Here is a 24,526-nt window from a genome sequence, read left to right on the forward strand (position 1 = left end):
TCGCCCCACCCCCGCCCCCGCCCCGCTCCGCCCTGCCCGGGCCCGGAACGGCGTCAGCGGAGCGCGCGGCGCAGGCGCTGGCGGCGAACACGCGGCCGGGGCTGCGCCGGCGCGGCAGGGCCGGGCTGGGAGCGCCATGGCGGCGGCGGCGGCAGCGTGCGGCGGGGAGGCGGCGGCGCGGCCCCCCTTGGCCTTCTCGCCCTGCGACCGGCGGCTGCTGGCCGTCAGCGGCTCGGACGGCCGCCTGCGCGTCTGGGAGGCGGCGGGCAGCCGCCTGCGGCACGAGTACGTGCCCTCCGCCCACCTCAGCGCCGCCTGCACCTGCCTGGCCTGGGCCCCGCCGGGGGGGCGCCCGCCCCCCGATAAGGTACGGAGCGGGGTGGGGGGCGCGGGGATGGCGGTGAGGGAAGGTGAAGGGGATGGGGGAGGTGTGGGGGGGGCGGCGGAGCGCGGCCGTGCCGCCTCACCCCGCCCTCCCGGCGCCATGTGGCGGGGCCGCGGCGTGGCCGGGGGGAGCCCCGCGGGCGGGCAGGGGGCGAGGCTGGGCCCGGCCCCATCCCCGCGTCTCTTCTGTGTGTGTGTGTGTGGGGGGTCCCCCCTCTCTCTCTCTCTCGCTCGCTCCCATCCCCTCCGCGGGGTTGTTCGCTGGAAGGGGGTTTTCAGGTGTTCATCTGGCGCCGTGAGGGCTTTCTCCTCCTTTCTTCAATTCTAAAAAAAGCGCTGACCGCCACCATTGTTTGTCTTTTGTACCCCCCCCCCGCGTGGAAGGAGGCTTTCTGCGAGGAGCCAGGTATGTCGCGCCTCGCCGCGTTACCGGGAGGCTGCCCGCGTCCACGTGCGGGCAGGGAGCGGCGCAGGCCCTGCCTCTGCTTCCCCGGCTCAGCAACACGGCTGTGCAGGCGGCTGCGCTGCCGGCGACACGCTTCCCTCACCTCAGGAACCCTGCAAGCAGGTACTCTGTATGCAGCAAGACACCTCTGAGCACGCATCGGAGGGCTTGGACACCTCCCACCTTGAATTTCGGTTACTTCAGCTCAACTGGACACTCAACGTGAAAATACCTCTATTATATACCGTCAGAGACACTGCTTTCATCCCATTTATGTTGAAGTAATCTTTATCCCTTTAGCTAGACCATGCCATTTCCTTTTCTTTTACATAGACCATACCATTTCCTGAGCGAATCTTATACCTTGGACAGTTGTATGTGATGCACCCCCTTCGTCGTAACAAGTACTTTTTTTTAACGTGTCTTGGTATATTAACATTTTTGTTTATGAAAAATACTTTAACAGGTATTTTGAAGTGTATAACACACTCTAGATTGCCCATCCAAAAGAAGACTTGTGTTTTCCCATTTTTGTCAGTTGAGCAGCTCAGTTTAGCAACTTTAAAAAAATGGCCTTTGAAGAAAACATTAGTCTTAAATTGGCCTTTAAATTACTCATTTTTAATACACTTTAGAAGAAAAAAATGCACACATTGATTAGAAGGCTGAGTAGGAACTAAGCTCTTACATAAACTGAAACTGGCACATGAAAGCGGTGCTAACCTCTGCTTCGTGCAGTGCAGCTTCAAAACCTAACATGCTGCACTGTTTTTGGTGTCCTAGGTCAACCACAGGAGACTTTTAAAAATGTTTCTTTTTTTTAAAGTTTTAAAGCCTTGAGTAGCTGTTAAAAACATGTTAAAAAATGTCTTTCTAGACAGCCACCCCTAAAAGCTACAGATGCTACAACGTAACTGTTTTTAGCATTGTATGGAAAAAGAATTTTATCAGACAAACTTTGGTCTCCTCCTGGTGCTTTCTCTTACTCTAGCAGTTTGAATGCTGTCCGCTGCCTGGAAGTTGGTACTTTTGCAGTTTCAAAACATACTGCTTCTTGGAATAATCTTGCCATAAACTTTTATAATTCATTGGGCTGTCCTTAGACAAAGCTGCAGAACTGCAGTTGTGATGGCTCTTCCAAATCCATTGAAATTAATGTATTTTCTCTTGTATTGGTTAGTCTTTTTTCCTCGTTTTGCTGGCAGTTGACATCTCCATGTGTAGTACTAGTATCTAGTCTTCTGAAGTAAAACTGTGCCAATAAATATCTGTAAAAGTTGTTTCAACAAGTCACACCTAAACCATGTTCTGGACTGCTGCCACGTTAACAAAGGCTGTGTGTTTCAAGGGGAATACTGGAAATGAAGTTTTGAACTCCAGGCCCTGGAATTGCTGATGCAGTGGTGGCTTATTGGCATGTTCCCTGCACACGTGCTTCTGCAGTGTCAGTGCTTCCTGCTTGCCCTGCTCACCATCTCCCCTACCATGCAGCGGTATGTTCTGCAAGAGGATGCCGACCACCAACTTTCAAAATAGCTTCTTCCACTTTCTTCCTTATAAGTCACAACTATTCTTTTCACCTTCAACTCTTAAGTCTCCTTAAAAGAGTCCCCCCACTTCAGCGTTCTAAGTGTTTTACTTCATGTGTTAGCAATGGGGATGAATTTTCTGTTAATTCAAAGTAAAAAAAAAAAAAAAAAAAACAAACAAAAAAACCCTCATTCTCAACAGCTGCCCTACATAAAAAAGAGCATTATGAAAAAAATTACCCTTTGCAAATAACTTTTTCTAACCATCTCTGCTATTAAAACTATGTTTTTTCAGTATTTCTAAATAAGTTTGAGTGTCCATAAACCTGGAAAAATTAGAAGGGACCAGATAATTTAGACAAGAGTTCATCTCCACTGTCTGCTCCATGAAAGCTATGCTTTTTTGTCACTTCAAATGTTAATAGGTGTCTGAATTTTCCATTGATAGTTCTTTCAAGCAAAAAGTTATGACAAAATGACCCTCTAGCGGTGCTGATAGAGCGTGTTCAGTAAAGCAATAGATGTTAAAACATAAAACTGGAGAAACCTTTGTTGCCCCTAGCTTTCTCCTAGACACTGGAAGCACCGTTGACATCAGTCACAAACTGAAATAGAAGGTGAATGAATTCTGATTAAAAGCTTTATGGAAGGGAAGAGAATAAAATCTGTTTTTAATTGTGGTTTTGATTTGCAGTCCTGGCTGGTAGTGGTGATTAATAAAAGTACATAAAGAGATTTTGAAAAGTGCCTGAAAAGACAAACTGTACTTGGATCTCCACTGGCTGTGTGGTCCCAATCTTTGCATTTCTGACACGTGTTTGGAGATGGCTTAGTTGGCATCACTGCCAAAAATTTAACTAGTGTGTGAGCCTTTTCTCATATTGTCTTAAAATGTGGTTGATTACTTGGTTGTGCGTTGTAACTGTGATGATTTCCTAGCTCGTATGTTTTCATTATATTTTCCAAACACTTTCCTTTCCCAGGAAGGATGAAGCCTAAACAATTGCCTGCAAAAAAGCCGATGTCCTCTCTTTTCTCTAGAGTCTGCTTTTGTTTTAAACCAGCAATATAGCATTTCTGTATTTACTAGCTCCAAACGAAACACTTTTCTTTGGGGAAAACATTGTGTATGTGAAATATGAAGGGGAAGAAAAGTCCCAGTAATTCAAACAACCGAACTATTTACCCTGCACTGTTAAAATTTAAAATTTTAATTGTAATGAAAACTCCTGAAGCCTGATTGTAATCATATCTCTGGGGCTGAGTAGAAATTACTCACGTCTGCTGTGTGATGTCTATTGTATGACAGATTAGCTGCACTACATGGCATTTGCACAGAGCCCACGTTTTATCTGAGTCTCCTGTGCCTTTGTCTGGCTGTTGGTTAGTGCATGGATCTGTTTTGTAGAGAAAGCCTTACCTTGTGTGTATTTTTTGGTATTATTTTTAATCTGAGAGAATGCTTTGCTATGATGTAACAAATGTAAGGAGACATACAAAAGTCCAATTTAAAAACTAACCACTGGCATTAGGGATGTTTTTTTTTTTTTCTTCTAAAGTGCTCAAACACTGTTTTCCATTTTTTTTTTTTCCCCTGGTGATTAGTTAAGTGGGATTAACTCTGTAAGAATAAATGTAGCTCTTTCTTCTCCCTTTTTCTTACTTCAATTTAGTGTGCGTTTGGTAGAGCAAGGTGAACGGAAACTCCTTCCAAAAGTGATTGGTATCACTTATAAAGCAAAAGGGCAAAGGCTTGAGAATTGCCTGATCAGAGGAGGGCTTGGACAAGTGACTTAGCTTTAAGTCCTGGTTGCTTCCCTCTGCAAAGTGGGGTAACACTTTTCTTTTGAAGAGGCGTTATCTATACTTAGTGTTTGCAAAACTTTTCTGAATAGGTTTTTCAAAATGGTAAGCTGATCAAGCTTGATAAAAACACGTTTCCACCCAGGGGATGAAATTATGTGACTGTAGTAATCTTTACTTCTGCTTCTGGGAAGTGAGCTCTGTGAAAAACTTGATTTATTTATTTTTTCCTTCATATGTGGTGGCTAGGTTAGCAAAATGGCCTCCAGTGAATGTTTCCAAGTGACTCATATCAACTTCGCTATGGTTGTACATGGAGGTACAAAATGAACCTCAAGGTTCTGTGTGCTTCAGTGTCTTCATTTTATGCCTCTGTGGATTTGTGCTAGCTGACTGGGTCTCAAACTTGCAGAAGCTTTTTACCCTTTGCTTTAACTGTTAAGAATAGCTGGTCAGACCAATTTGTTTCACTTTTTCTTTTCTCTTTTTTTTTTCTCCAATTCTCCAGGATGGGCCCCAGAGGAAAAAACGGAAGTCTGAAGCTGCAGAAGCGGACAAGCAGTTGGATATCCTGGCTATTGGCACAGCAGTTGGTAGCATTTTGTTGTACAGCACAGTTAAAGGAGAGTTACAGAGCAAGCTAGTAAGTTATACACTCTTCATCACGTGCTACCAAACAGTGGCGGTGTCAATTTATCCTAAACTGACCTAATTATTCAGATTTTTTTTTTTCCTTAATAGCTACATATATGAATAGAGGTGCAGTAATTCAAATTCTTTGAAATGTTTGAATGATACTTTTTCTATTGTTAGCAGTATGTACACATCAAGAACTCTTAGTTTGAAAGTTTATGCGGTATCCTAATATTGTGTGTGGATTTACTGTTTTACCTTCGGTATGATAGACCTGATGAAATGTCTAACTGAACAGTTAGATTCATGGGAAGTGTCGTATCCCTTGCCTCTGCACAGGGCTGTGGGAAAAGAGGGCAGATTTGAAGCATTCATTGACTCTTGTGAAAGTGTTGCATTGATGGAATCTGTACAGATAGAAACTTACCCCCTTGTGAAAGCTTTGGAACCCTCTCAGAGCCTGATCTTTCTCAGATGAGATTCTGATTTTCAAAGTTTTCACTTCTCATTATTAGCTTTTCTACTACTCCCAAGTAACTTGTTTTTAGGCTTGGGTTACATAACAAGCAATGTGTATCTGTATGAGCAACTCATTGCAATACTTTGATATACTCGGGGGCATTCTTTTGCTTCTAAACTCGTAGTGATAAATGTACAGGAATTAGGAGAAAGCCAAGACATCTTAAAATCGTGATGCATCCAAGTGACACTAGGTCAACAGTGTCAACACTGTTTTATGGAAAATTTTCTTAGGCCTGAAAACTATGAACAAAGTAAAGGAGTTTTAGGTTAAAATTCACAGTGTGGGTCAGTTTGGAAACAGTCTGCTCTTCTATATTATCGGCATAGCAGATGATACTTAGTGAGTACTTTTTTATACATAAAGGTTGAATTAAAAGATTATTCCTGCTAGAAATAGAGCCGTCACTTTTAGCTGTCCTTATTAAACAGAATGTCTTGCTTTGATGGCTTTTGTCTTGCTCAAGGCCAATTTACAGTGATTTCCTTGGAAGCAGTCTGAGCTGGCTGTTGCTGATTCAAATCATGAAATTTTATAAACTGCAGAAAATATGATAAATGATTAAAAGATTTGTTGATTTGACCAGCAGATATTTCAGTCCTTCATTAAGAAAGGTAGATGATACATACCTGTTGTAGGGTCTTCTGATTTGATGATTGCACACTCTCAAATGCTGAGCATGAAGAGAAGGGTATCCATCTCTAGATGTACTTAATCAAGCACTTAGATAACTATCAGCAAGACATACGTGCTAGCCATTCTTTTGAGAAAATTTCATATTGTTTAGACAGCTTTGGCTGTTGGTAGCGGACAAGACATTTTTTTTGTTAACTCTGAAGTCCTAGGACAAGAATTAGTCCAAATACAAACCAAAATATGAAGTATTTGTAATTTATAATTGTATAATGTGTATTCGTCTTTAAAAGCATAAAAAAAAAGTTGCATGCTGCGTACCCCTCTGAGTTGCCAGTGATTTCATTGTTGATGGTAGGGAAGACTCGGTAGCAAGACTTCTTCATTTATTCATAAGTGACCCTCTTTTGTAGGATGGTGGTCATGACAATAGAATAAACTGTGTGAGGTGGCACCAGGACAACTACTGTTTGTATAGCTGTTCAGAGGACAAACACATTGTGGAATGGAACACACAGACCTGCAAAGTAAAGTGGTGAGTGATGCCTCTTCTTGGTTGGCTTTCTTGGCACTTGATATGTATTTCCTCCTTCACAGGTTTTAGTGATGTCCTGCTGAAATGTTGCACTCTATGTAGGATTCATGCCAGCTGGACAAAACTGTCTGTTGGCTATTGATTTTCTGAGGGCTTTAATGCAGTTTTGTTAAGGGTAAAAGTGTAATTCTCACAGGTCAGGTTTCCTCCTTTTGTTGGATCCTCCTTGTACTGGAAAGGCTAGATGAATTCGTTACTGCTAAGAGGGGCTTAGGTCCCTCCATGCTGTCCTTGAGTGAGACACAAGCTTTCTGACACTGAAAAATTCAGATTCTAGAAGATATTGGAACACCTCATCCTAGTTAGATATGTCATGTGCACCTTACTTTGCCCGAAGGGCCTTGCTGTGATGATAACCCAATTGGTTTCGCTCACTACTGACGTGCAGTGGGGACAATTCCACTTGGCTGTCTGAGCAGGCTGCTACTCATTAAACTCCTGTTGAGGTAGGCATTTTTTTTTTCCTTTTCTAATAAAGTCAAACATTTTTTAAACTTAAAAGAAGAAACTAAGATTTCTGTTACTGATCCTGGTTATCTTACCAATAGAAGCCTAGTATGTGATGACATCTTAACCTTTCTCTTCTGCTATTGTTACTTTCTTGTAAATTACTCTTGCAGCAGTTTACCAGTTTCATTAGAGATGGTGTGGGCATTGCAGACAGCTGATCACCAGTAACCTCCTCGATTTTCTTAGGAAAAGAATGTGTCCCTATGTTGTATTAAGTTTAGACCCTGACATAAGACAGCAAAAGATGGCAGTAAGATTTCCCCTTAGCATTCTCTTACTAGGTCTGAATGAGCCCAATTCCCTCACCTATTCCTGTTAAGCCGTGTGCTTCAGCCTCGAAACCTTCCTGGTAGTCCTTCACTGGATTTACTGCATTATGTCAATAACTTGTACTGTTCTAAACTGGTGGTAGTGCTCAGGTGTAATTTGAAAACTATTGCACAGAGGAGAAGAATCACATTTCTTGACCTGCTGGGCATGCTTTAGCTAATGCAGGTCAGCGTGCAGTTGACCTCATCACTACAAATGCTCACTACTAACTTGTGTTTCCATCCCACGCAGAGAACTTTACATTTTCCTTTGATCTTTGAGATTTGACTTCCTACTTCTTCAGGTTGTTGAGATGCCCCTGAATAGGAGCCCTACCTTCCAGTGTATCTGCTGATCTCTGTAATCTGGGGAACTTGTTATGGGTGCATACTGTCATGTTCCGAGGTTACTAATGAAGACCTGGGTGAATACTAAGATTGTTAAATGGCGTTGAGACGTCCCTAGGGAATTACACCAGTAACTGGCCACCAGCTGGACTTCATAGCAGCGATTCCAGGTGTTTGAGCCCAGTGATCCATGCAGTTCTTAGACCACCTTCAAGACTATCCAGTTGGTATCACTGCAGCCAGACTGGAGTTATGTCGCTTGATGTAAAGCATTGTCAAAAGCATTGCTAAAGTCAATTTAACTTGTATACAGTGCCTGCCCACTAAGCTAGTTGTCTCGTTAAGAAGGCAGTTAGGTTGGTTAGGGATGATTTCCCTTTTAAAATCTATTCTGGCAGTTTCCAGTCCCTTTTTTGACCTTTTTGTTACCTGGAAATGGTTAGTAGGTGGATGTGCTGTACAGTCTTTCCTGTTGTTTCCTGTATTCTCCCTTTTGCAGATACATTTGTCCTTTTTCTTTCCAAGTCATCAGATGTTTCTTCTGAGCTATGTGGCCTCTCAAAGATGGCAGGGTAGCCTTGTAATACCACTGACCTCAGCATTTCTGGGTGCGTCCCATGCTGCTTATGGAGTATGCTTATACTTATCCCATACTCTGTTTTACGGAGCAGCATGTGTGAACCTTTGCTCTTGTGATTCCTAATTTGGTGTGTTTTTACTGTGGGTAATGCTTTGCTTCCTCTGGCTCTGGCACTAGGTTTGGGAGCATAGGAGGCTTGAGAGTAGACTTTGCTCCTGAGTGGTTTGGCCTTTTCTGTGTGTTGATGGGTCCCTACACAATTCAGCACCAGGCCTGCACGCTTCTCAGTCATGATCATATTGCTGCTGATATGCCAGCAGATGTCCTTTTTGTTGGCCTTCATATTCTTTTCCAGTCTGAACACCAACTGATCTTTGGCTTTCCTAATTCTGTCCCTGCATGTCTGGGCAATATTTTTATATGCAGCCTATCCCCACTTCAACCTTCTCTATAATCCTTTTTTGCATTTCTGAGGTGACTCTGGAGTTATCTGTTTGGCCAAGACACCCCTCTGCAACACCCAGTGATTTTCTGCACATTAGAATGGACCTTTTTGTGTTTCAAGGAAAGAGTAACCTGCTTTCCTGAGGCCCTTCAGGGCAATTTCCATTGGGATACTGCAAATCATTCTCTTAATGAATTGCAGTCTGGACTTTTCTGAAGTCCACAGTTGTAACTCTGCTATTCTGCTGTTTATCTTGCTCATTTTTTCTTAGGGTCTTGAATTCCTTTGTCTTGTGGATGCTATAGCTAAGGTTGTCATCAACCATTGCATCCCTGACCTGTGGGGTGGTGTGGTTTTTTTTTTTGTAGTTGATCCAGTAAAGCACCTTTCATAGTCTAGTTGTAAATCACTTGTGCCAAGACAATGTCCTCATCGCTTGTCAGTGATCTCTGGAATTGCTTCTGCCTTTCTGTGCAGCCCTTCCAGCAGTTGCTGGAGTGGTTAAAGTCCCTTAGAAGAACCAGGGCCTGGGATTCTGAAGATCTATCTACTTTTTTTTAATCGGACAATCTGTAGCAGATGCTCACCACATCACCATTGTTGGCCTCTTCTCATATGTACCTGTAAGTTCTCCACTGGCTCTTTGCCTGTTTCAAAGCAAAGCTCCATGTGTTCAAGCCACCCTTTTGTGCAGAGGAACCCTCCTCACCTTCCTGGCATGTCTTCACTGAATAGCATCTCTAAAAGTCCATTAATTGCAGCATTCCTGTCTTGCAAGCTTTCTCACTGTTTCTCTGTGGTCCCAATAAGATCAAAGCTCTGAAGCTGCCCATGGATATATAACTCATCCTGATTGTTTCTCATATTGCATGTGTTCATGCACGGCCATCAAGATGGGTCCAGTCATGCTGCTGTACCGGGAAATGTGGGAGTTTTTCCTATCACACTACACCTGCGTACTTCCCTCTGCCTCTTTCCCATACCTCCACTTCTTTTGGGACTGTGGTGCCTGTCTCACAACATAGGTTAATTCCTTCTTTGTTAGGTTAGCAAGCCTGGTGATTATTTGCTCTTCTCTCACTTTACAAGATGGATACCATTTCCCCTCAGCAGTCTGTGGCTGAAAGAGAGTACTGTGGTCACACAAGCCAAGGACTTGCCTGTGATGCCAGCCTCTTAACGAGGTCTTGATGTGCAGGATGTGCCTACTCCTGTGTGAGTCTTCTCTGTTGAATTGAGGAGAATGCCACTGACAAACTGCTAAGAGTTCAACAGTAATGATGTTACTCTGTGGCAGTTTGGGTTGTATTGTAATAATTGCTTAGGAAAATGCTGAAAAATACTCCTAGATTTGATGGTAGGGGTTGAGCATATAAAAGGTAGTTAGAGGCATTACGTTCTTTTATTTTGAAGATGGCAACAACAACAACAAAATAGTTACTGGAGTATGTAAATGAAAGGCACACTGGCAGTATAATATTATGCTTTTTACCAGAAAAAAAAAAATCTCTACTTGTATAACAAGTCATATCTAAAGTAAGTGAAATTGGAAAGAGAAGGAAAAAAAAGAGTTCTCTAAAATTTTAGCCAAATTGAGGAGACTAGAAGGAACAAGGTAACCAAAATAACTGCTTATGACCAGTGTATGTCAGATTGCCTGCGTTTTCTAACAGTTGTGAGTGCCTGGAAGTGAATCTGTATGTGTCCTGCAGAATTCAGGGTAGAAGCTCCTGGGGTAGAGAAGTGATGTTCAACTTCTTTTGGTTTGCAGTCTTCTAGTTATTTTCCAGATGGGGAATTGAAATCACGTGGCTTTAGGTTTGGCTTTTTTAATTATTGTAGAAGTAGTCTGTAGAACCTCTTCAGGAGGTCTGTCCAGCACACATGAAAACCTCTGGTAGAAGAGCAAGCTTCTGGTAGAAGAGCAAGTTGGGGAAGAGTGAGTTTCTGTAGAAGAAGAGGCAAGACAAGGTGATGGAGAGAGGTAATACAGAAAATTCTGGATGATATTTTGTTTCTCTTTGTAGCTTTTTCAAGTCTTAAACTCTGAACATTCAGAGGTGTTCAGTTTGTCTCCTTATGCAACTTCGTGTTTCATGGTGTCCTATTTAACAACTCTTCCCTGTAAAATTATATAAAGAGTATCCTAAGTAAAAACTAACATTTTTTTGCTGTGACTTAAATTCTGTAGTCTAGTTTAGATGAGTCTTTTTAGAACATGTGAAAATATCTTCTTGGGTTCACTTCATTAAATGGAGCTTGGTCTGAAATTCTTAGTCCTGACCTTCTCATTTGGAAGATGTTTTTTTATACTCTGTGTAAAGTATAACGTTGTTTGTGAAGTTTGTAGGCAGTAAAAATTGCAGTTTTTGTGAAATCTAATCAAAGGCGATGCTGCAAATGAGCTCTGTTTTGGAAGACAGGAGAGGTGGTGATTAGGCATGTGAAAGTTATTTGGAAGTATTTCAGTGGGGCTGTTCACAATCAGGCCGTGATGAGTTTTGAGGTACTTACTATCTATAAAGGGTTTGCGTTAATGATTTCCTTGTAATTTTGGCCTGTGAGGAAGATAACAGTACTCACACTCTTTCTAAGCAGATGCAAGCTTTTCATGACTGCATCTTTCTTTTTCTTAAATAGTGCTTTCAACCATGGACCTCTTTAAGGCCAAGGTTATTATTGTCAGTGTCATTGACAGACTTGAGAGGAGTGCCAGGAACTGTGTGGGCCTTAAAACTCAGAAGTCCATTCTGAATAGGTTGGTGTAAGCTTTTTGGATTATGGTGCTGAGAGAAGTCTTGAAATGGTACGTCTCCTCTTACCTGATCCTTAATGGTAGATAATTTTGAGGGGGACATTCAGAACAGACTAAGCAAATATTTAAAAAGCAAACAAACAAAGCAAAGCACGGTGGTTCAAAATATCTCTTTATTTTTGAATTGCTGTATTTTTGTGTGAACTAATTTGAAAGAGGAGCAGAAGCAGAATAACCTCATTTTTGACTATTTTTTTTTAAAAGTACATACTGCCTTAAATTTTTCAGCATCGTTGGCATGCATTTTCAGATTGTGCTAATGAATGTTGTCTTTTCTATTTCTCCATCTTTCTCCCTTTGGACAAAAACTCTACATCCAAATTTTAGTAAGTGGAAAGGCGACAATAGCAGTGTCAGCTCTTTGTGCATCAGTCCAGATGGGAAAATGCTGCTTTCAGCTGGTAGAACTATAAAACTGTGGGACCTGGAGACCAAAGAAGTCTACAGAGTAAGTAACTTTGCTCAACTAGATTGTAAAAATTAAATAATAATAACAAATAAAATAATAAAAATCGTACTTGGTTGCTGACATTATGTATTTGTTTCCTAATAAGACATCTGAAAACTTTTTATTGGGTATGAGGAGGTAGCTGGCATCTTTGGGGCTGCTGGAAGCTGTTGCTGTGATGATACCATGAACTGTAGTTTCAGCTTGCTGAGAGTTCAGTGAGGATGTTGAATTTCCTGGCTGTCTGAGAATGCCACCAAAACCCTTTCCCTTAGGTGTCTTTCTTTTTGACTGGGTCCCTTTCTGATGCCCTTCTATCAGGGAACTCACTTCAGCACACTATTAGTTTGCTGCTGGCATGGGTTTTTGCAAGAGCTCCTTCAGGTTTCTTTGCTAAACTGTACATATCTGATGGTATCAACTTTGCTTTAAAAACAATTGAAAGGCAGAGGAGCAAAATCATTATTGTTCCCTGGGTGCAGGGCTCAGACATAAGCAAGGTACCACATTTTGGCTGTTCCATAAATGCAGTCATGTTTTATTGCATGACAGCAGAGAGGAAGCAGCTTGTTTCTGAATTTCCTGGTACTTGGAGCCTGCTAAGTGTGCACATGTGCCATTACTGTGGACTTGCTGGCGTCTGGCAACTACTGTACGTGTGTCTGTGATGACACATCATCCTGTGATGACCAAAAACACTATTTGTGAACATAAAAATCGAATAGTTTTTTTTTTTTTTCTGTTTGAACAGTCTTGGTGTGTTAGCAGACCTGTACATTCATCTTATCGTTGAGAATGAAACTGTGAATCTAGTTTCATTGTAAAATGTGAAATGAAGTACTTTCTGACAGTAACAGCAGTACAGGCATATGTGATTTCTTTTCACAGGATTAGTTTCAGCAAGTTTGCCTTTTATTCCCCATTAAACTTTTTAAATTGTGATGAATATGTAGTGTCTGAAAACATTTCCATGAAATGTAGAAATACAGGAATGCAGCAAAATTGATCACTAGTTAAACAAACAGAAAAAACACTGGAATATCCTTGTTGACTTAGTAATGCATGGATCTTTCTTAGCTTTCCTTAACTAATATTTATTTTCTGTCATATGACTGCTTATGGCAATGATTGAAGAACTCCTTTTTTTTTTTTTTTTTTTCCTCTCCTCTTAGCATTTCACAGGCCATGCCACATCAGTGTCATCATTAATGTTTACTACAGTGAAGCCTATGAATGAAAATAAGTCCTTTGATGGAATTACAGGGCTTTATTTCTTGTCTGGAGCTATACATGACCGGTTACTGAGCGTATGGTATGTAAGCTTTTTGTAATTTGTAACTTTGATTGTGATCAGTATTGAGGATAGACTTGACAAGTATGTTCTGAACTTTGTGATTAAGCAGAAGGGGCACTCTGGAAAAATGCAGTGATGATCTCTTACATGGTGGTTTCAATTCACTGATTGTTGAGTGAAGACTTGAATTTCCTTGGCTGTGTCTGAGCATGCTTCCAGTAGTTGCCACTTGAATTCCCAACGTATGCTAGGAACACAGTGTGTGATGGGCTGCCTTGTTCTTTGTACTTGCTGTGAAGTTTAAGCTAAGTTTTCTTCTTGCTGGACTTCACATGGGAGTTAATTTGTATTTGAAATTTGGAACACTTTTGAAAGCTGAAAGCTGCAGTTACGGCATGGGTGAGGTAGATAAGTGTCATGAGTGATTTACAGGTTCTGTAACACTGTGCTGCTTTTCAGATGCAGAGGCTGCTGTTTCTGCTCTTGTAAATAATCTGTCTGTGCTGTTTGTGTCTCCAGGCAGATCAGATCAGATAGGAAAGAAAAGAATGCTGTGATGTCTTTCACAGTAACAGATGAACCAACTTTTATTGACCTGACTGTTTCAGAAGTCAAAGAAGAGGTAGGAGCAGTAGTTTATAACCAAATATGTTTAACAATTTTCACATTAGCTTCCTTTCTAGGGTGCAAAGAAAGAATTACTTTGAATTTGAATTACAGTATTTTGTTTCTTTTATGACAGGAAAGGGTTTGACTGCTGATTCACAAGTATGAGGATATTTATTGCAGTTGTATTTATATAGCCGATAGTTCGAAACATTCATTTTCAAAGCTACTAAGTGCAAATGCCATTTGTATTTCCGAAATTTTCTATTTAGGACAAGTTAGTAATCAAAATGCGTGTTAGATTTTGTCAGTAAAAAAAAAATTGATTTTTTTCTAAAAATGCAATTTGTGTGGTCCTGTTTTATTCTGATCACAAATGGCTTCAGTAGTCTAACTGCATTTTGAATTAACTAACCTTTACAAGTTGAAGGAGCAATGTGCATTCTCCAAGTCTCAATTTCAGCAAGTACAGGTGTTTCATAGCAGTTGTATTTTGAAAAAATGTCTGCATATGAAACATTCAGAAATAGTTTCTGTAATGATTTAAAACATTTTTCTCCTGCTGCCTTTAGATTTCTTTCCAAAACCAGTGTTTCATGCTACACTTTCTGATGTTTCCATTGGTGCGTTCTTATTGTATGCAATGGAGATGAGAATATTCTGTAATGCACACCTGTAATTTAATTGCTCAAAAAATATTTACTTTGTAAATATTCTCACGGGAAAGAAACAGAGACAGTGTCAGTGGCCTTGTAGACCAGTGCCTCTAGACTAGTTGGGTACTGTATTTTTTGGAACATTGTTGTTTATGGTTATATATGTCTGTTAGTGTCTGAGCTGTCAGATTTGGATATATCAGTAGTGACACAGTAAAGTACAGTTACAAATTATCTTTTTGCCTCCTAATAGTTGTACTAATTATTCCTGAGATGTTAGTGTCTCTTAACTTTCTTATGGATTTAGTTATATCTCTAATGTATGTAGCTACTGCAAAAAGTCAAATCATAACCATGCAAATGTCTCTTGATGTCTCATAGTTGTGGGATGTTTGTCATTTGGTCTAATTAAAATCTTCTGTTGTGATTTCTTTCAGCCTGTGAAGTTAGCAGTTGTGTGCAGAGATGGGCAGTTGCATTTATTTGAACACATTTTAAATGGGTAAGTTGTTATTCTTTCTGAGAGTGTTTTTAGAAAAGGCAAACTGGAAAGCAAAGCTCATCTTGTTGTGCTGCTGCCTTTAAACTCTTGCATCTCTTCACAGACCAGTTTCCAATGGATTCCTTGTCTTGGCTTACTTGACATGTTTTTTGGGGAAATGCAGGAGAATTTATTTGTTGGGGGGTTATACTGTAATATGTTATGTTGGTTTCGCTGAGGTTTTGCCTGTCTGTACCTCATCTGAAGCATCTGTAAAAGATGTAGTTTTGAGGATTGAATTTGAGGACTTGATAATGAAGAGTGCTTACATGCGCAAGGTGTAGAAGTCTTTTAAGCTAAACATGTTTTTTTTTTTTTTTTTCATTCCTTTTTTTCCTGCAGTTACTGCAAAAAACCCTTAACGTCAAACTGTACTATCCAGATAGCAACACCTGGAAATGATGGGGACTCCACGCCAAAACCAGTCCCTATCCTAGCAGCTGCATTTTGCACAGACAAACAGTCTCTGCTGCTTGTGTATGGAAACACCTTACAGCCCATCATAGAGAAAGTGGTATGTAAAACTTACTGAAGAGGTTTGGGGTTTTGTAATATGGTTCCTAACAGCTCTCATCTGGATGATTTTTATGCACTTTTTTTGAATTACATCTTGAGATGGAACTTATTACTTCCACCTTTTCTGGGAGTTATGATTGTTGCCCCTGAGTTGTTTTGAAAGGGGATTTGTATTCTTTGATTCTTCCAGTTAAAGTAAAACTTGGCATTATTGCTGTTTCCTGCCATCTCAACTGTTACTACATTAGGCCATTGATGCTTTTTGCAATTGTTCTCTGCATGAACTTGTTCGTGGAGATCTGATAATAAAAGGCAGATGTGTAAAGCAACTGCTTTTCGGGGGGGAGGCTCATTCTTCTTTTATGCCTCTGGAGTTTGTTCTCACCTTTCAGTAGTTTAATAATTGCAGGGGCAGTTCACTGATATTTAACTGTTTTTATTCCTGGTCTTCTAGTCTTTGAACACCTCTGAATCCCACATATGTTTGATAAGGGATGTCCAGAAAGTGTTGGCACTTAAAACAGAAGTTGCTGTAACAAAGGTGAGCTTGTGTGAAATACAGTTCTGTTGCTTCTCATATTTTACTTCAGAAATGCTAGAATTTACTTCTAAAATCAGTTTGGATTACTGTACGGGCCTACTCAGATCTGTGGTGTGTAGTTACAGAGGTCCATAGCCTTTGTTGAGGGGGGGGAATGTGCTTCATGGCTGCTCTGTGTACTGGTATGCGCTCGCACAGTTACCCTCCAGTAGTTCAAATCATAGCTCATGGCATCGATGTAGTGAATTGAAAGCCCCAGTTTTCTAACCCTCAGTTTAGCTGCCAGTTCTGGTGCTCCATCAGCCTGGTGGGCCTTTGTGCTAATTCCTTGGTCCCTGGAGGTGGAGGATTACAGAGCTGAAATGCTGTGAGAGGTCTGGGAGCTCCCTGGCATGCAGTGATGATCTCCAATCTTGGTTTCGCTTTTTGCTGAATTGCAATGAAGACTCATTTCTCTTGGCTGTCTGAGCATGCCCTGTGGAGAGAAAGATGATGTGTGTTGAGCGAAGAGGGTAATATTTTAATGCCACTACTGTTCTACAGTAAAGTTCTTGAACCACAAAGTCAAAATTTTATTTGTAAGTCTGTCTTCTATGCGCATCATGTGGAAGTTGAAGTGCTCACTGTAGTAGATTGTATCACTTCAGTGGCCACCCAGCAGGGCTCCCACAAGTACAGAAGGCTGGGCAGGTACTTCAAATAAAGGCCCACACAGCAGAGCTGTGGGGAAGGAATTGTTCAGGCAGGGGCATGTAGCATTTTTCTAATTGGTTGTGGCAGGCTGGTTTTAACACACATGTAAGAGTCTGGAAATAAAATCAGTGTTTTAAACTTGAGGAAATGTAAAGATATTAGCAATTCATGCATATGTGGGTATTTCTTTCCACTAGGTAAAGACACCAGTTGTGAACTCAGACACCAAAGTTCTAGTGCCTGGCATCCCAGGACATAGTGCAGCTGTTAAAACTCCATCCTCAGGAAAGGAGAAAAATAAAAGCAAGAGGAAACCAGGAGAGCCAGAGGTAAGTTGCATCCTCTTTAAAACATGAAGATGAGTTAGAAAGTCTTAAATCATCATTGCATCTTCTTTAGGTAAACTTGAACTTGCTTTGTGTTTGGAACGGAGGCAAAGTGAATCATATAACTTTGTATGAAAGTCTTTTCTTTGGTAAAAAACAAACCAAAACCAAAACAAAACAACAAATCAAACGCAAAACAAAAAGAAAAAAAAACTCTCATCCAAGCCCTGAATGCATTTCCCATAGTTTTGCCATGTTACTGCAGAACTTTATCGCACACTTGTGTCTGTCACTCTGTGCTAAGATGTATTCTTGCTTCTTTTCTCTGGCTATTCTCTCTTAGTACGTTTAAAAGAATATGCTAAATCTGTTATTTTTTTAGCAGGATAGGAGGGAATGGTGTGGTCTAGCTACTTTGCTTTCAGGTGATATGTCTGAGAAACTGCACTGAAACACTCTGCCCTTATTTACTATCTGCAGGACAGCATTGAAGAGCGCCTAGGGGCTTTGGATATCGACGTGAGCAAAGTGAAAACTCCAGGTGGCCTTCCGCAAACAGATAGCTTTGCAGTACTGTTGGTTCAGGGCTTGGAAAGCAATGATTCAGACATCTTAAATGTAAGTGTTAAAAGATCACTGTATGCTGTTTTATCTGTTTGCTGAGACTTTTGGGGAGCTCCCGTGAAAGCTGTGAAGGCTGAACAGTTAGGATCCTATTATTTCTCCTAGCTGCTTTCTGCTGATGTGCTGCTCAAGGCACTGGTATTACAAATTACGGTGGTGATATTTTTTTTAAATCTACTTTGCTTTCTGAGTCAGTCTATGAACTTTGAAGCACTTCTGTGTATGATAAATTTGTGTCAGAGTTCAGATGTTTTACAACTGATGTTACCAATGCAAGCCCTTCAGCTTGAGATGGAGAATGATTTGTGCTCAGATACAGTTTCTGAATAGATACTGTTTGAAAAATACACTGATGACAACAGTTTCACTTAAAAATCTTGCTGTTCCACTTGAACTAGGGGAAAATGATAGCTACGGGGCAGGAAAATGAAATCTCTTGATAGTTTAACACTGAGTAGAAATTACTTGTCACAGACAATGGTGAAAGGCAATTATTTACAGAAGTGAAACAAATAGAAAAATAGCTAGAAAAATTCTCTTTAATAAGTCTGGTGCTTTGTTTCTAACATGGGTTGGGTGGACTAGTGGCAAAAGTATTGTTTTAGGCAAATTAATCAAATGTTTTATTAATTGTAGTTGACTTGAAAAATGGGACTCTTCACAGTAAATTTTGTTTTGCTTATTACTTCCATGTGAGCATGCAGAGGGGTAGAAAAAGAGATATAAACCCAGGAGTTTTTGATTGTGATCCCACGTGTTAAAGCTGAATGACTACCTGATCTTATTTTTCCACATTTTTAACAGAAAGTGCTTAACACAAGAAAGGAAACTTTAATAAAGAACACAGTAGCCAGAATGCCTATACATGCTGTCATTCCACTGCTGCATGAGGTAGGAGAGATTGCATTTCATGTTCTTATTGTACAAACTGCTTTTGACTTGTCTTTTATCTGGGGAAAATCCAGGATATGTTTCTTAATTTCAGTAAATGAAATAACATTGATTTTAAAGTTTTATAATACCATAATTATTTAATTCTTAGTTCCTGTGATTTGCTTTTATTTTGTCTGGCTGAAGCTTAACCAAAGGACAAAGTGCCACTGTCAAAGCTAGGAAAAACATTAGATCATTTAGTATTATCATAAACATTTAGGTGGGAAATGAAGGAAGAGGTAAGCTACAGCTCTAAAGCATTTAGCCCATGGCAAAAAAAAAAAAAAAAAAAAAAAAGCATTACTTATTTTACTCTATTAAAGTAGATGATAATTTGAAATGTGAAAATAGCAATACCAGCCTGAGTGAGTTATATGAGCATAAATCCATAAATACAGTAGATATATGAGAAAAATAAGAAGAGAATATGTACTTAAAACAATCAGTTCAGATAGCACTTTTGGGGCAATTTCATTCTTCTCTTGAAGGTAGTTCAAAAGACTAGTTGCTATATTTGTGATTTGTGACATCACTTAGCAGTCATTTGAGAGGAAATTTGGCTTCTGGACTGCATATTCAGTGATAGTTCATGAAATTTGTGCTTGGGCAGAAATACTTCAATAATTGGCCTTATCTATGTATTACTTTGTTTAAACTGAACATCAGTTAGTTGCTCTTGTTACATGAATGACATTCTGTAACAAGTTAATGGTTAGACTTCTCTTGTATTTTAATGTGCTGGCTACAAGTAAAATTTAATTTTTACTTGTGTTACTAATCTTAACTGAATTATGCAGGCTGCCTGGTTTTGAATGTTTAGATTTGCTTTAAGCACATATGTTTTTATACCTACTAAACTTATGTTAATGAGGTGCAGCATTTCTTCTCTTGCACCTGTGTCAGAGAATCATAAGTATTTCAGTAGATTATCTCAGTGGATGGAGAGAGCTTCATGTAACTCTTGTCCAGAACTTGCAATTTGTTCTATGAAATAGCCTTTACCTTGCAAGTCTTCACTTGTTTCTCCAACCTGCCAACTTAGCAGCAGCTGCTTTACTGAGCAGATACACAGAGACATACAAACAAATCACAAAGGGATTTCCGTCTTAGCTTCTAACAGCTTCAAGTTCCTCTGGACGTCTTGTATGTTGAGAGTCCCAGTTTTGTTGTAGTAATGGAACTCAACTTCTGCAAGTTACGAGCCTGCATATAGGATGGTAAAGCCAGCAATATAATATTCTGGAGCTTGGCAGTGGTTAGTTCTAGTAAACTTCAAATGGCTGGAGATCTTTCTACCCCGATATTGGGGCTGTCATGTAGATATAATGTTGGGATTTAAGCTCATTATGCATTTGTTGCTTGTTAATTGTTATTATTTTTGTCTTGATAGCTTACAAAGAGATTGCAAGGCAACCCATACAGGTAAGAGACAAACCACCCATAGTTTAATTTATCAGAATACATTTTTATTGTGTGCATTATGGTCCCCTCTTTCCCTGTGATAATTTCCAAAGTAACTAATTAACAGTTGTTGTAGTAATAGCATCTTGAGGTAAAAATTCTCACCTGACTGTGGGTACAAAGATGACCTTCTTTTAAGACAGTGCTTTGTCAGGCTGACATAAGTGTGAAAATGAAAAGGATACCTTTTCTAAGACAGGATCTGAAGTCCCAGAATATTGATAGCTCACACCTTCTAAATATGTGACCTCAAATCACTGTCAGATGTGTTCCTTGTGTGGTTTCCTTGTCTGGTTTCCTTTTCTTTAGACAGCTCCTGGTATTGTTTAAGAAAGTTTCTCCTCCTTTCTCCCCACCCCCATTATACTGCTATAGGGATAGCTCTTCTGTGACTAGATGTCCTTAACTGGATAAAAAAAAATATTATTTTGATCTTTTATCCATTGAAACCTCCAATTAAAGACATTAGAAACACAGATCTCTGAGCATAAGTTTTATTCCTTCACTTAGATGTCTGTTCTTTTCCTAGTAAGTGTCTTATATATAGGCCTCTCATAGTCTAACTGATTATATTTCCATCTTTTTATATTATTTTTCTTTTTCTTTTTATGTAATGTAAGTAGAGGACTTTCTGTAGAACAGCTTAGCGTATAGAAAATGAAATGGATATTGTCAGTCAATATCTTTTTAATATCATTTAATATCATTTCTAGTGCCTCACAAATGGTTCGATGGCTGAAGTCTGTTTTTACTCTACATGCATCCTACCTTTCCACAGTAAGTATCTTGCATTAAGGTTAGTGCACATAACTAAAACTAGATTTAAACGTTTAAACACGTGTCATCTTCCTTCAGGAATCTGTCTCTTTCTCCCCATATATGGTAGTGCCCAAACCAGTGTACAGAGGACTGTACTTCTACCACTTTGCTGTGTTGATGGACATTTGTTATAAATTGTCTTTGTCATTCATAACATAATTATAGTCATCCCAAAGTCAAAACAAGTTATGTCATAACTAAGAGAATTTGGGAGCAATACAACTGTCATAAATGTGATCTAGTATACATGTATGTCACTAAAACTTAACTAAATTTATCCTGCTACCGTGATGCTAATCTTGAAACTGTGTTGAGCATGACTGAATATATAGGGTAAAGGTATGCCAAAGTTGGCAGGGTAGCAGGTAATGTAGTAGCTTCTGGATCAAGGTCCAGCCTTCTCTTAGCAAGTGATGGATAAAGCATTCTTGTTCAGTTCAAAAAAAAAAAAAAAAAAAAGGCTTTGCAAATGCTGTGTTCATAAACTGGTGTATATTCAGTTCTCATTTACACAGCTTTCTGAATAGTGCTTTTATAAACCTGCTTAGAGAGTGACTGTGGAAAAGAAAAGTAGTGTAAGTAGAATTGCAATGTTCTGAAAGCAGGTGATTTGTTCTAGACATGGTCAAATGTTAGTCGATTGGTCTGCAAGTGATATCTGTAAATTCTTAGCTTTTCCTTCTATCCAGAGTGGTGTGAGCAAGGATTATTTATCCCAAATGTATAAAGGTAGTTTAAAAATTTTAAAGTAAGACGTAGCAGTATTAGTTAACAGCTTTGTTTTTCTTTCTCCTTCTCCCAAGTTGCCAGACCTTATTCCTCAGCTGGGAATGTTATACCAGTTAATGGAGAGCAGAGTAAAAACTCTGCAAAAGCTTTCCCGTCTACATGGAAGACTTTTCCTTCTTGTCACCCAGGTGAGTTCTGATTTCATAATACAGGTATACACAGATGTGTAGAAGAAGCATTGTTTGCAGTCTTAGCTTTCCGTTGAGACTATACCTAATGGAACTTGTCATAATGAATTTATTGCAACTGCTGTACAGCTACACTGACAATACACAAAGCACTACAACTCATGGACTGTCTAGTCAATCTGTGCTTGCAGAAAGTGGTCTTTCTTGCCCAAATGTCTACTAACCCATAACATTTTAAAAAGCAATAAACAAGAGATACTAGGCCACTTCAGAGCAGGTGATTCTAAAGGTTTATTTTGTCCTTCCTATTTACCTGGCTGTTAAACTACAGTTATGAATGAATGTTAACCTTGATGTAGACTTAATTTGCATTGTTGAGTTTTATTGACTTTTAAGGTTGGGGAACACATGATTTCATCTAAGGCTAATCTACAAATTCTATTCAGGTTGCAGCGTCGGAAACAGTTCAGGATGTAACTGAAGTTAACCAGACTGCAAAGCTGGTATATGAGGACGGTAAGTGTTGCATGCTACACGTAGCTCGACTCCTGAGCTCCTGATGGTTGGTGGCTGTTCATCATGTTCCTATCTATTGCGCATATCTATTAGTGTACGGTTTGCAAGTAGAAAGTTTTTGTGGGAAACCCATGGCAGTTAAGTGGGGATTAATCATGTAGGCATCGTATAGTTAGTTGTTCCTTCGTTCCCCTACTTTTGTTTCCTTTCTTTCCTTCCTGTACCTGCTTTACAAATTATAAAAACAGTTAATTGGAAGTTCAGCATGCTACTTAACTAACAAACTCAGATTTCTAGCACTAACTGCCCATGTGCTAAGATCAATGCAGTCGAGCTTCTACGTTTAAGTCATCAGAACTACAAGGTGGTAGTGTCGTTGTGTGCATGTACACTTCCAGTTTGGGCCAGCAGTTTCTACTGAAACTGCATACTGTTTAATCATAACAGAATGACTAGTTTCTGATTTATGTTGATCAACCTACTCTTCATGTAGAATTAGTTTCAGAATTTAAGTAGCATGGTTCAATGGAGGAACACAGTTTAGTTTAGGAGCACATGGGTCTGGGTTTTGTTTGGACACATTCAAGTCTGTTCTCCAGACTGAGGGATTGTTTTCTTTTTTGCAGAATCCTCAGAAGAGGAAGGTTCAGATGATGAGATGATTGCAGACAAAGACTCAGATGTAAGTGGACTTGGATCAGACCGTCTCCTATTTGATTGTAACAGAAATTGTAGTACTGTCAAAAGCTCAAACATTCCTGTTTTCCCTTCCCCCAGGAAAACTGGGATGAAGATGAAGAAAAAGAGGAGCAATCAGATGAGCAAGACATGACTGTTGAAAAGGAAATCAATGGTGATTCTGATTTGGAACCAGAAAATGAAAGTGAAGAAGAATAACAGCATAAAGAATAAACTTAACAGTTTAAACAAGTGGGCCACCAGAACTTTACAATTCTGGATCATCTTGATGAAAGATGCCATATTTGCATATAGGGAGTGCAGACTTGTGCACAGCCTATGTGCAGAGGCACATGTGGGGCACTGTGCATTTCTGAATCCAGAATGTTTAACCACGCCAGCCTTTTCTCGCCCTATTTCCCTGCGCTTACTATAGAAACATTTCTTCCACCTCATGTTCAGATTATGCCTGTCACGTGGACATGCATTTGTATCTCAAGTGAAATAAATCTGCCACCGCTGTTTGTGTGGTAAACTTGGTTCAGCTTTACATTGAATTTGTTTCAAATGTTCAAGGATCAAAGACAACTGATCTATACCTTCTTTCCATGCTTCAGTTAGCAATAGCAAGTGGACATCCTGATGCATTTTTTCAAAAAAAAAAAAAAAAAAAAAGGAAAAAGGAAAAAAAAAAGATATTTTTGTAATATTTAAATTCTTTAACGAATTTCTTTTCTTTCTCCCCACCCTCCATCAGTTCAGCCATGCCTTGGCAGTATCTTAATGCCAAAGTGGCTTAAAAACAGCTTTTTTTTTTTTTTTTAACAAATTTGAACTCAAGACTTTTGTATGTAGAAATCAATGACTTTTCTTGTGCTTTAAAAGAACATTAGAACTATATCACTGGTTCCTAATTTCATTTTAATTGAGGCTGTATATAAGATTAATGCTAACCCAGAGAGGATAGACTGACTGTTCAGTTGGGTAGGGAGAAGGGAGTAACACAGGGAAATGAGAAGGTGAATGCTTGTGAATACATAGCACACAGCTACACATTTATTATGGATTTTTAATCTCAGAGGCAGAACAAGGATAGCTATTTGCTCAGCTAATGGAAGCTGAAGAGGTACAAACATTTTTAAGAGCAAAACTTGGTAAAGGTCTGAGCCATTCACCACTATAATGTACAATATATTTGTCTATAAATGGAGCTGTTGCAACTAAATACCGCCCTCTTTGTAAAGTGAATAAATATACATCTCCTTTACCAAATATCTGTCCTGTGATGTTTGTTGAGAGAGCCCTTAGGTACCTAAGGGTGGTGGTGAAGGGTGAAATGCCTGATTTGTACAAGGCAGATCTCTTGTGGAAAAGGAAGCCAACCTAATAGGTTACAATGTTCTGCAAAG

The 24,526-nt window shown here is 39.7% G+C and overlaps 1 protein-coding gene and 4 non-coding genes across 5 annotated transcripts; all 5 read left to right on the forward strand.

Annotated features, from left to right (window-relative positions):
- The first annotated feature begins 136 nt into the window (after positions 1–136).
- Positions 137–23,771, forward strand: WDR43 (WD repeat domain 43). The gene is made up of 18 exons (XM_032183734.1): positions 137–367; positions 4,670–4,804; positions 6,361–6,482; positions 11,876–11,996; positions 13,169–13,308; positions 13,810–13,912; positions 14,990–15,054; positions 15,436–15,607; positions 16,064–16,150; positions 17,041–17,172; positions 17,650–17,787; positions 18,598–18,684; positions 20,117–20,148; positions 20,901–20,964; positions 21,810–21,923; positions 22,370–22,439; positions 23,066–23,121; positions 23,217–23,771. The coding sequence occupies exons 1-18, from the start codon at positions 137–139 to the stop codon at positions 23,334–23,336; spliced, it is 1,989 nt and encodes a 662-aa protein (XP_032039625.1). The 3' UTR covers positions 23,337–23,771.
- LOC116488379 lies at positions 6,884–6,961 on the forward strand. The gene has a single exon (XR_004253167.1). It is a non-coding gene; the product is annotated as a small nucleolar RNA SNORD53/SNORD92 (small nucleolar RNA).
- On the forward strand, positions 12,167–12,248 carry LOC116488382. Its single transcript, XR_004253170.1, has one exon. It is a non-coding gene; the product is annotated as a small nucleolar RNA SNORD53/SNORD92 (small nucleolar RNA).
- LOC116488380 lies at positions 13,418–13,501 on the forward strand. The gene has a single exon (XR_004253168.1). It is a non-coding gene; the product is annotated as a small nucleolar RNA SNORD53/SNORD92 (small nucleolar RNA).
- Positions 16,543–16,622, forward strand: LOC116488378. The gene has a single exon (XR_004253166.1). It is a non-coding gene; the product is annotated as a small nucleolar RNA SNORD53/SNORD92 (small nucleolar RNA).
- Positions 23,772–24,526: the final 755 nt, after the last annotated feature.

The sequence above is a fragment of the Aythya fuligula genome, chromosome 3 (genome assembly GCF_009819795.1).
Source record: "Aythya fuligula isolate bAytFul2 chromosome 3, bAytFul2.pri, whole genome shotgun sequence".
In the NCBI taxonomy this organism is placed as follows: domain Eukaryota; kingdom Metazoa; phylum Chordata; class Aves; order Anseriformes; family Anatidae; genus Aythya; species Aythya fuligula.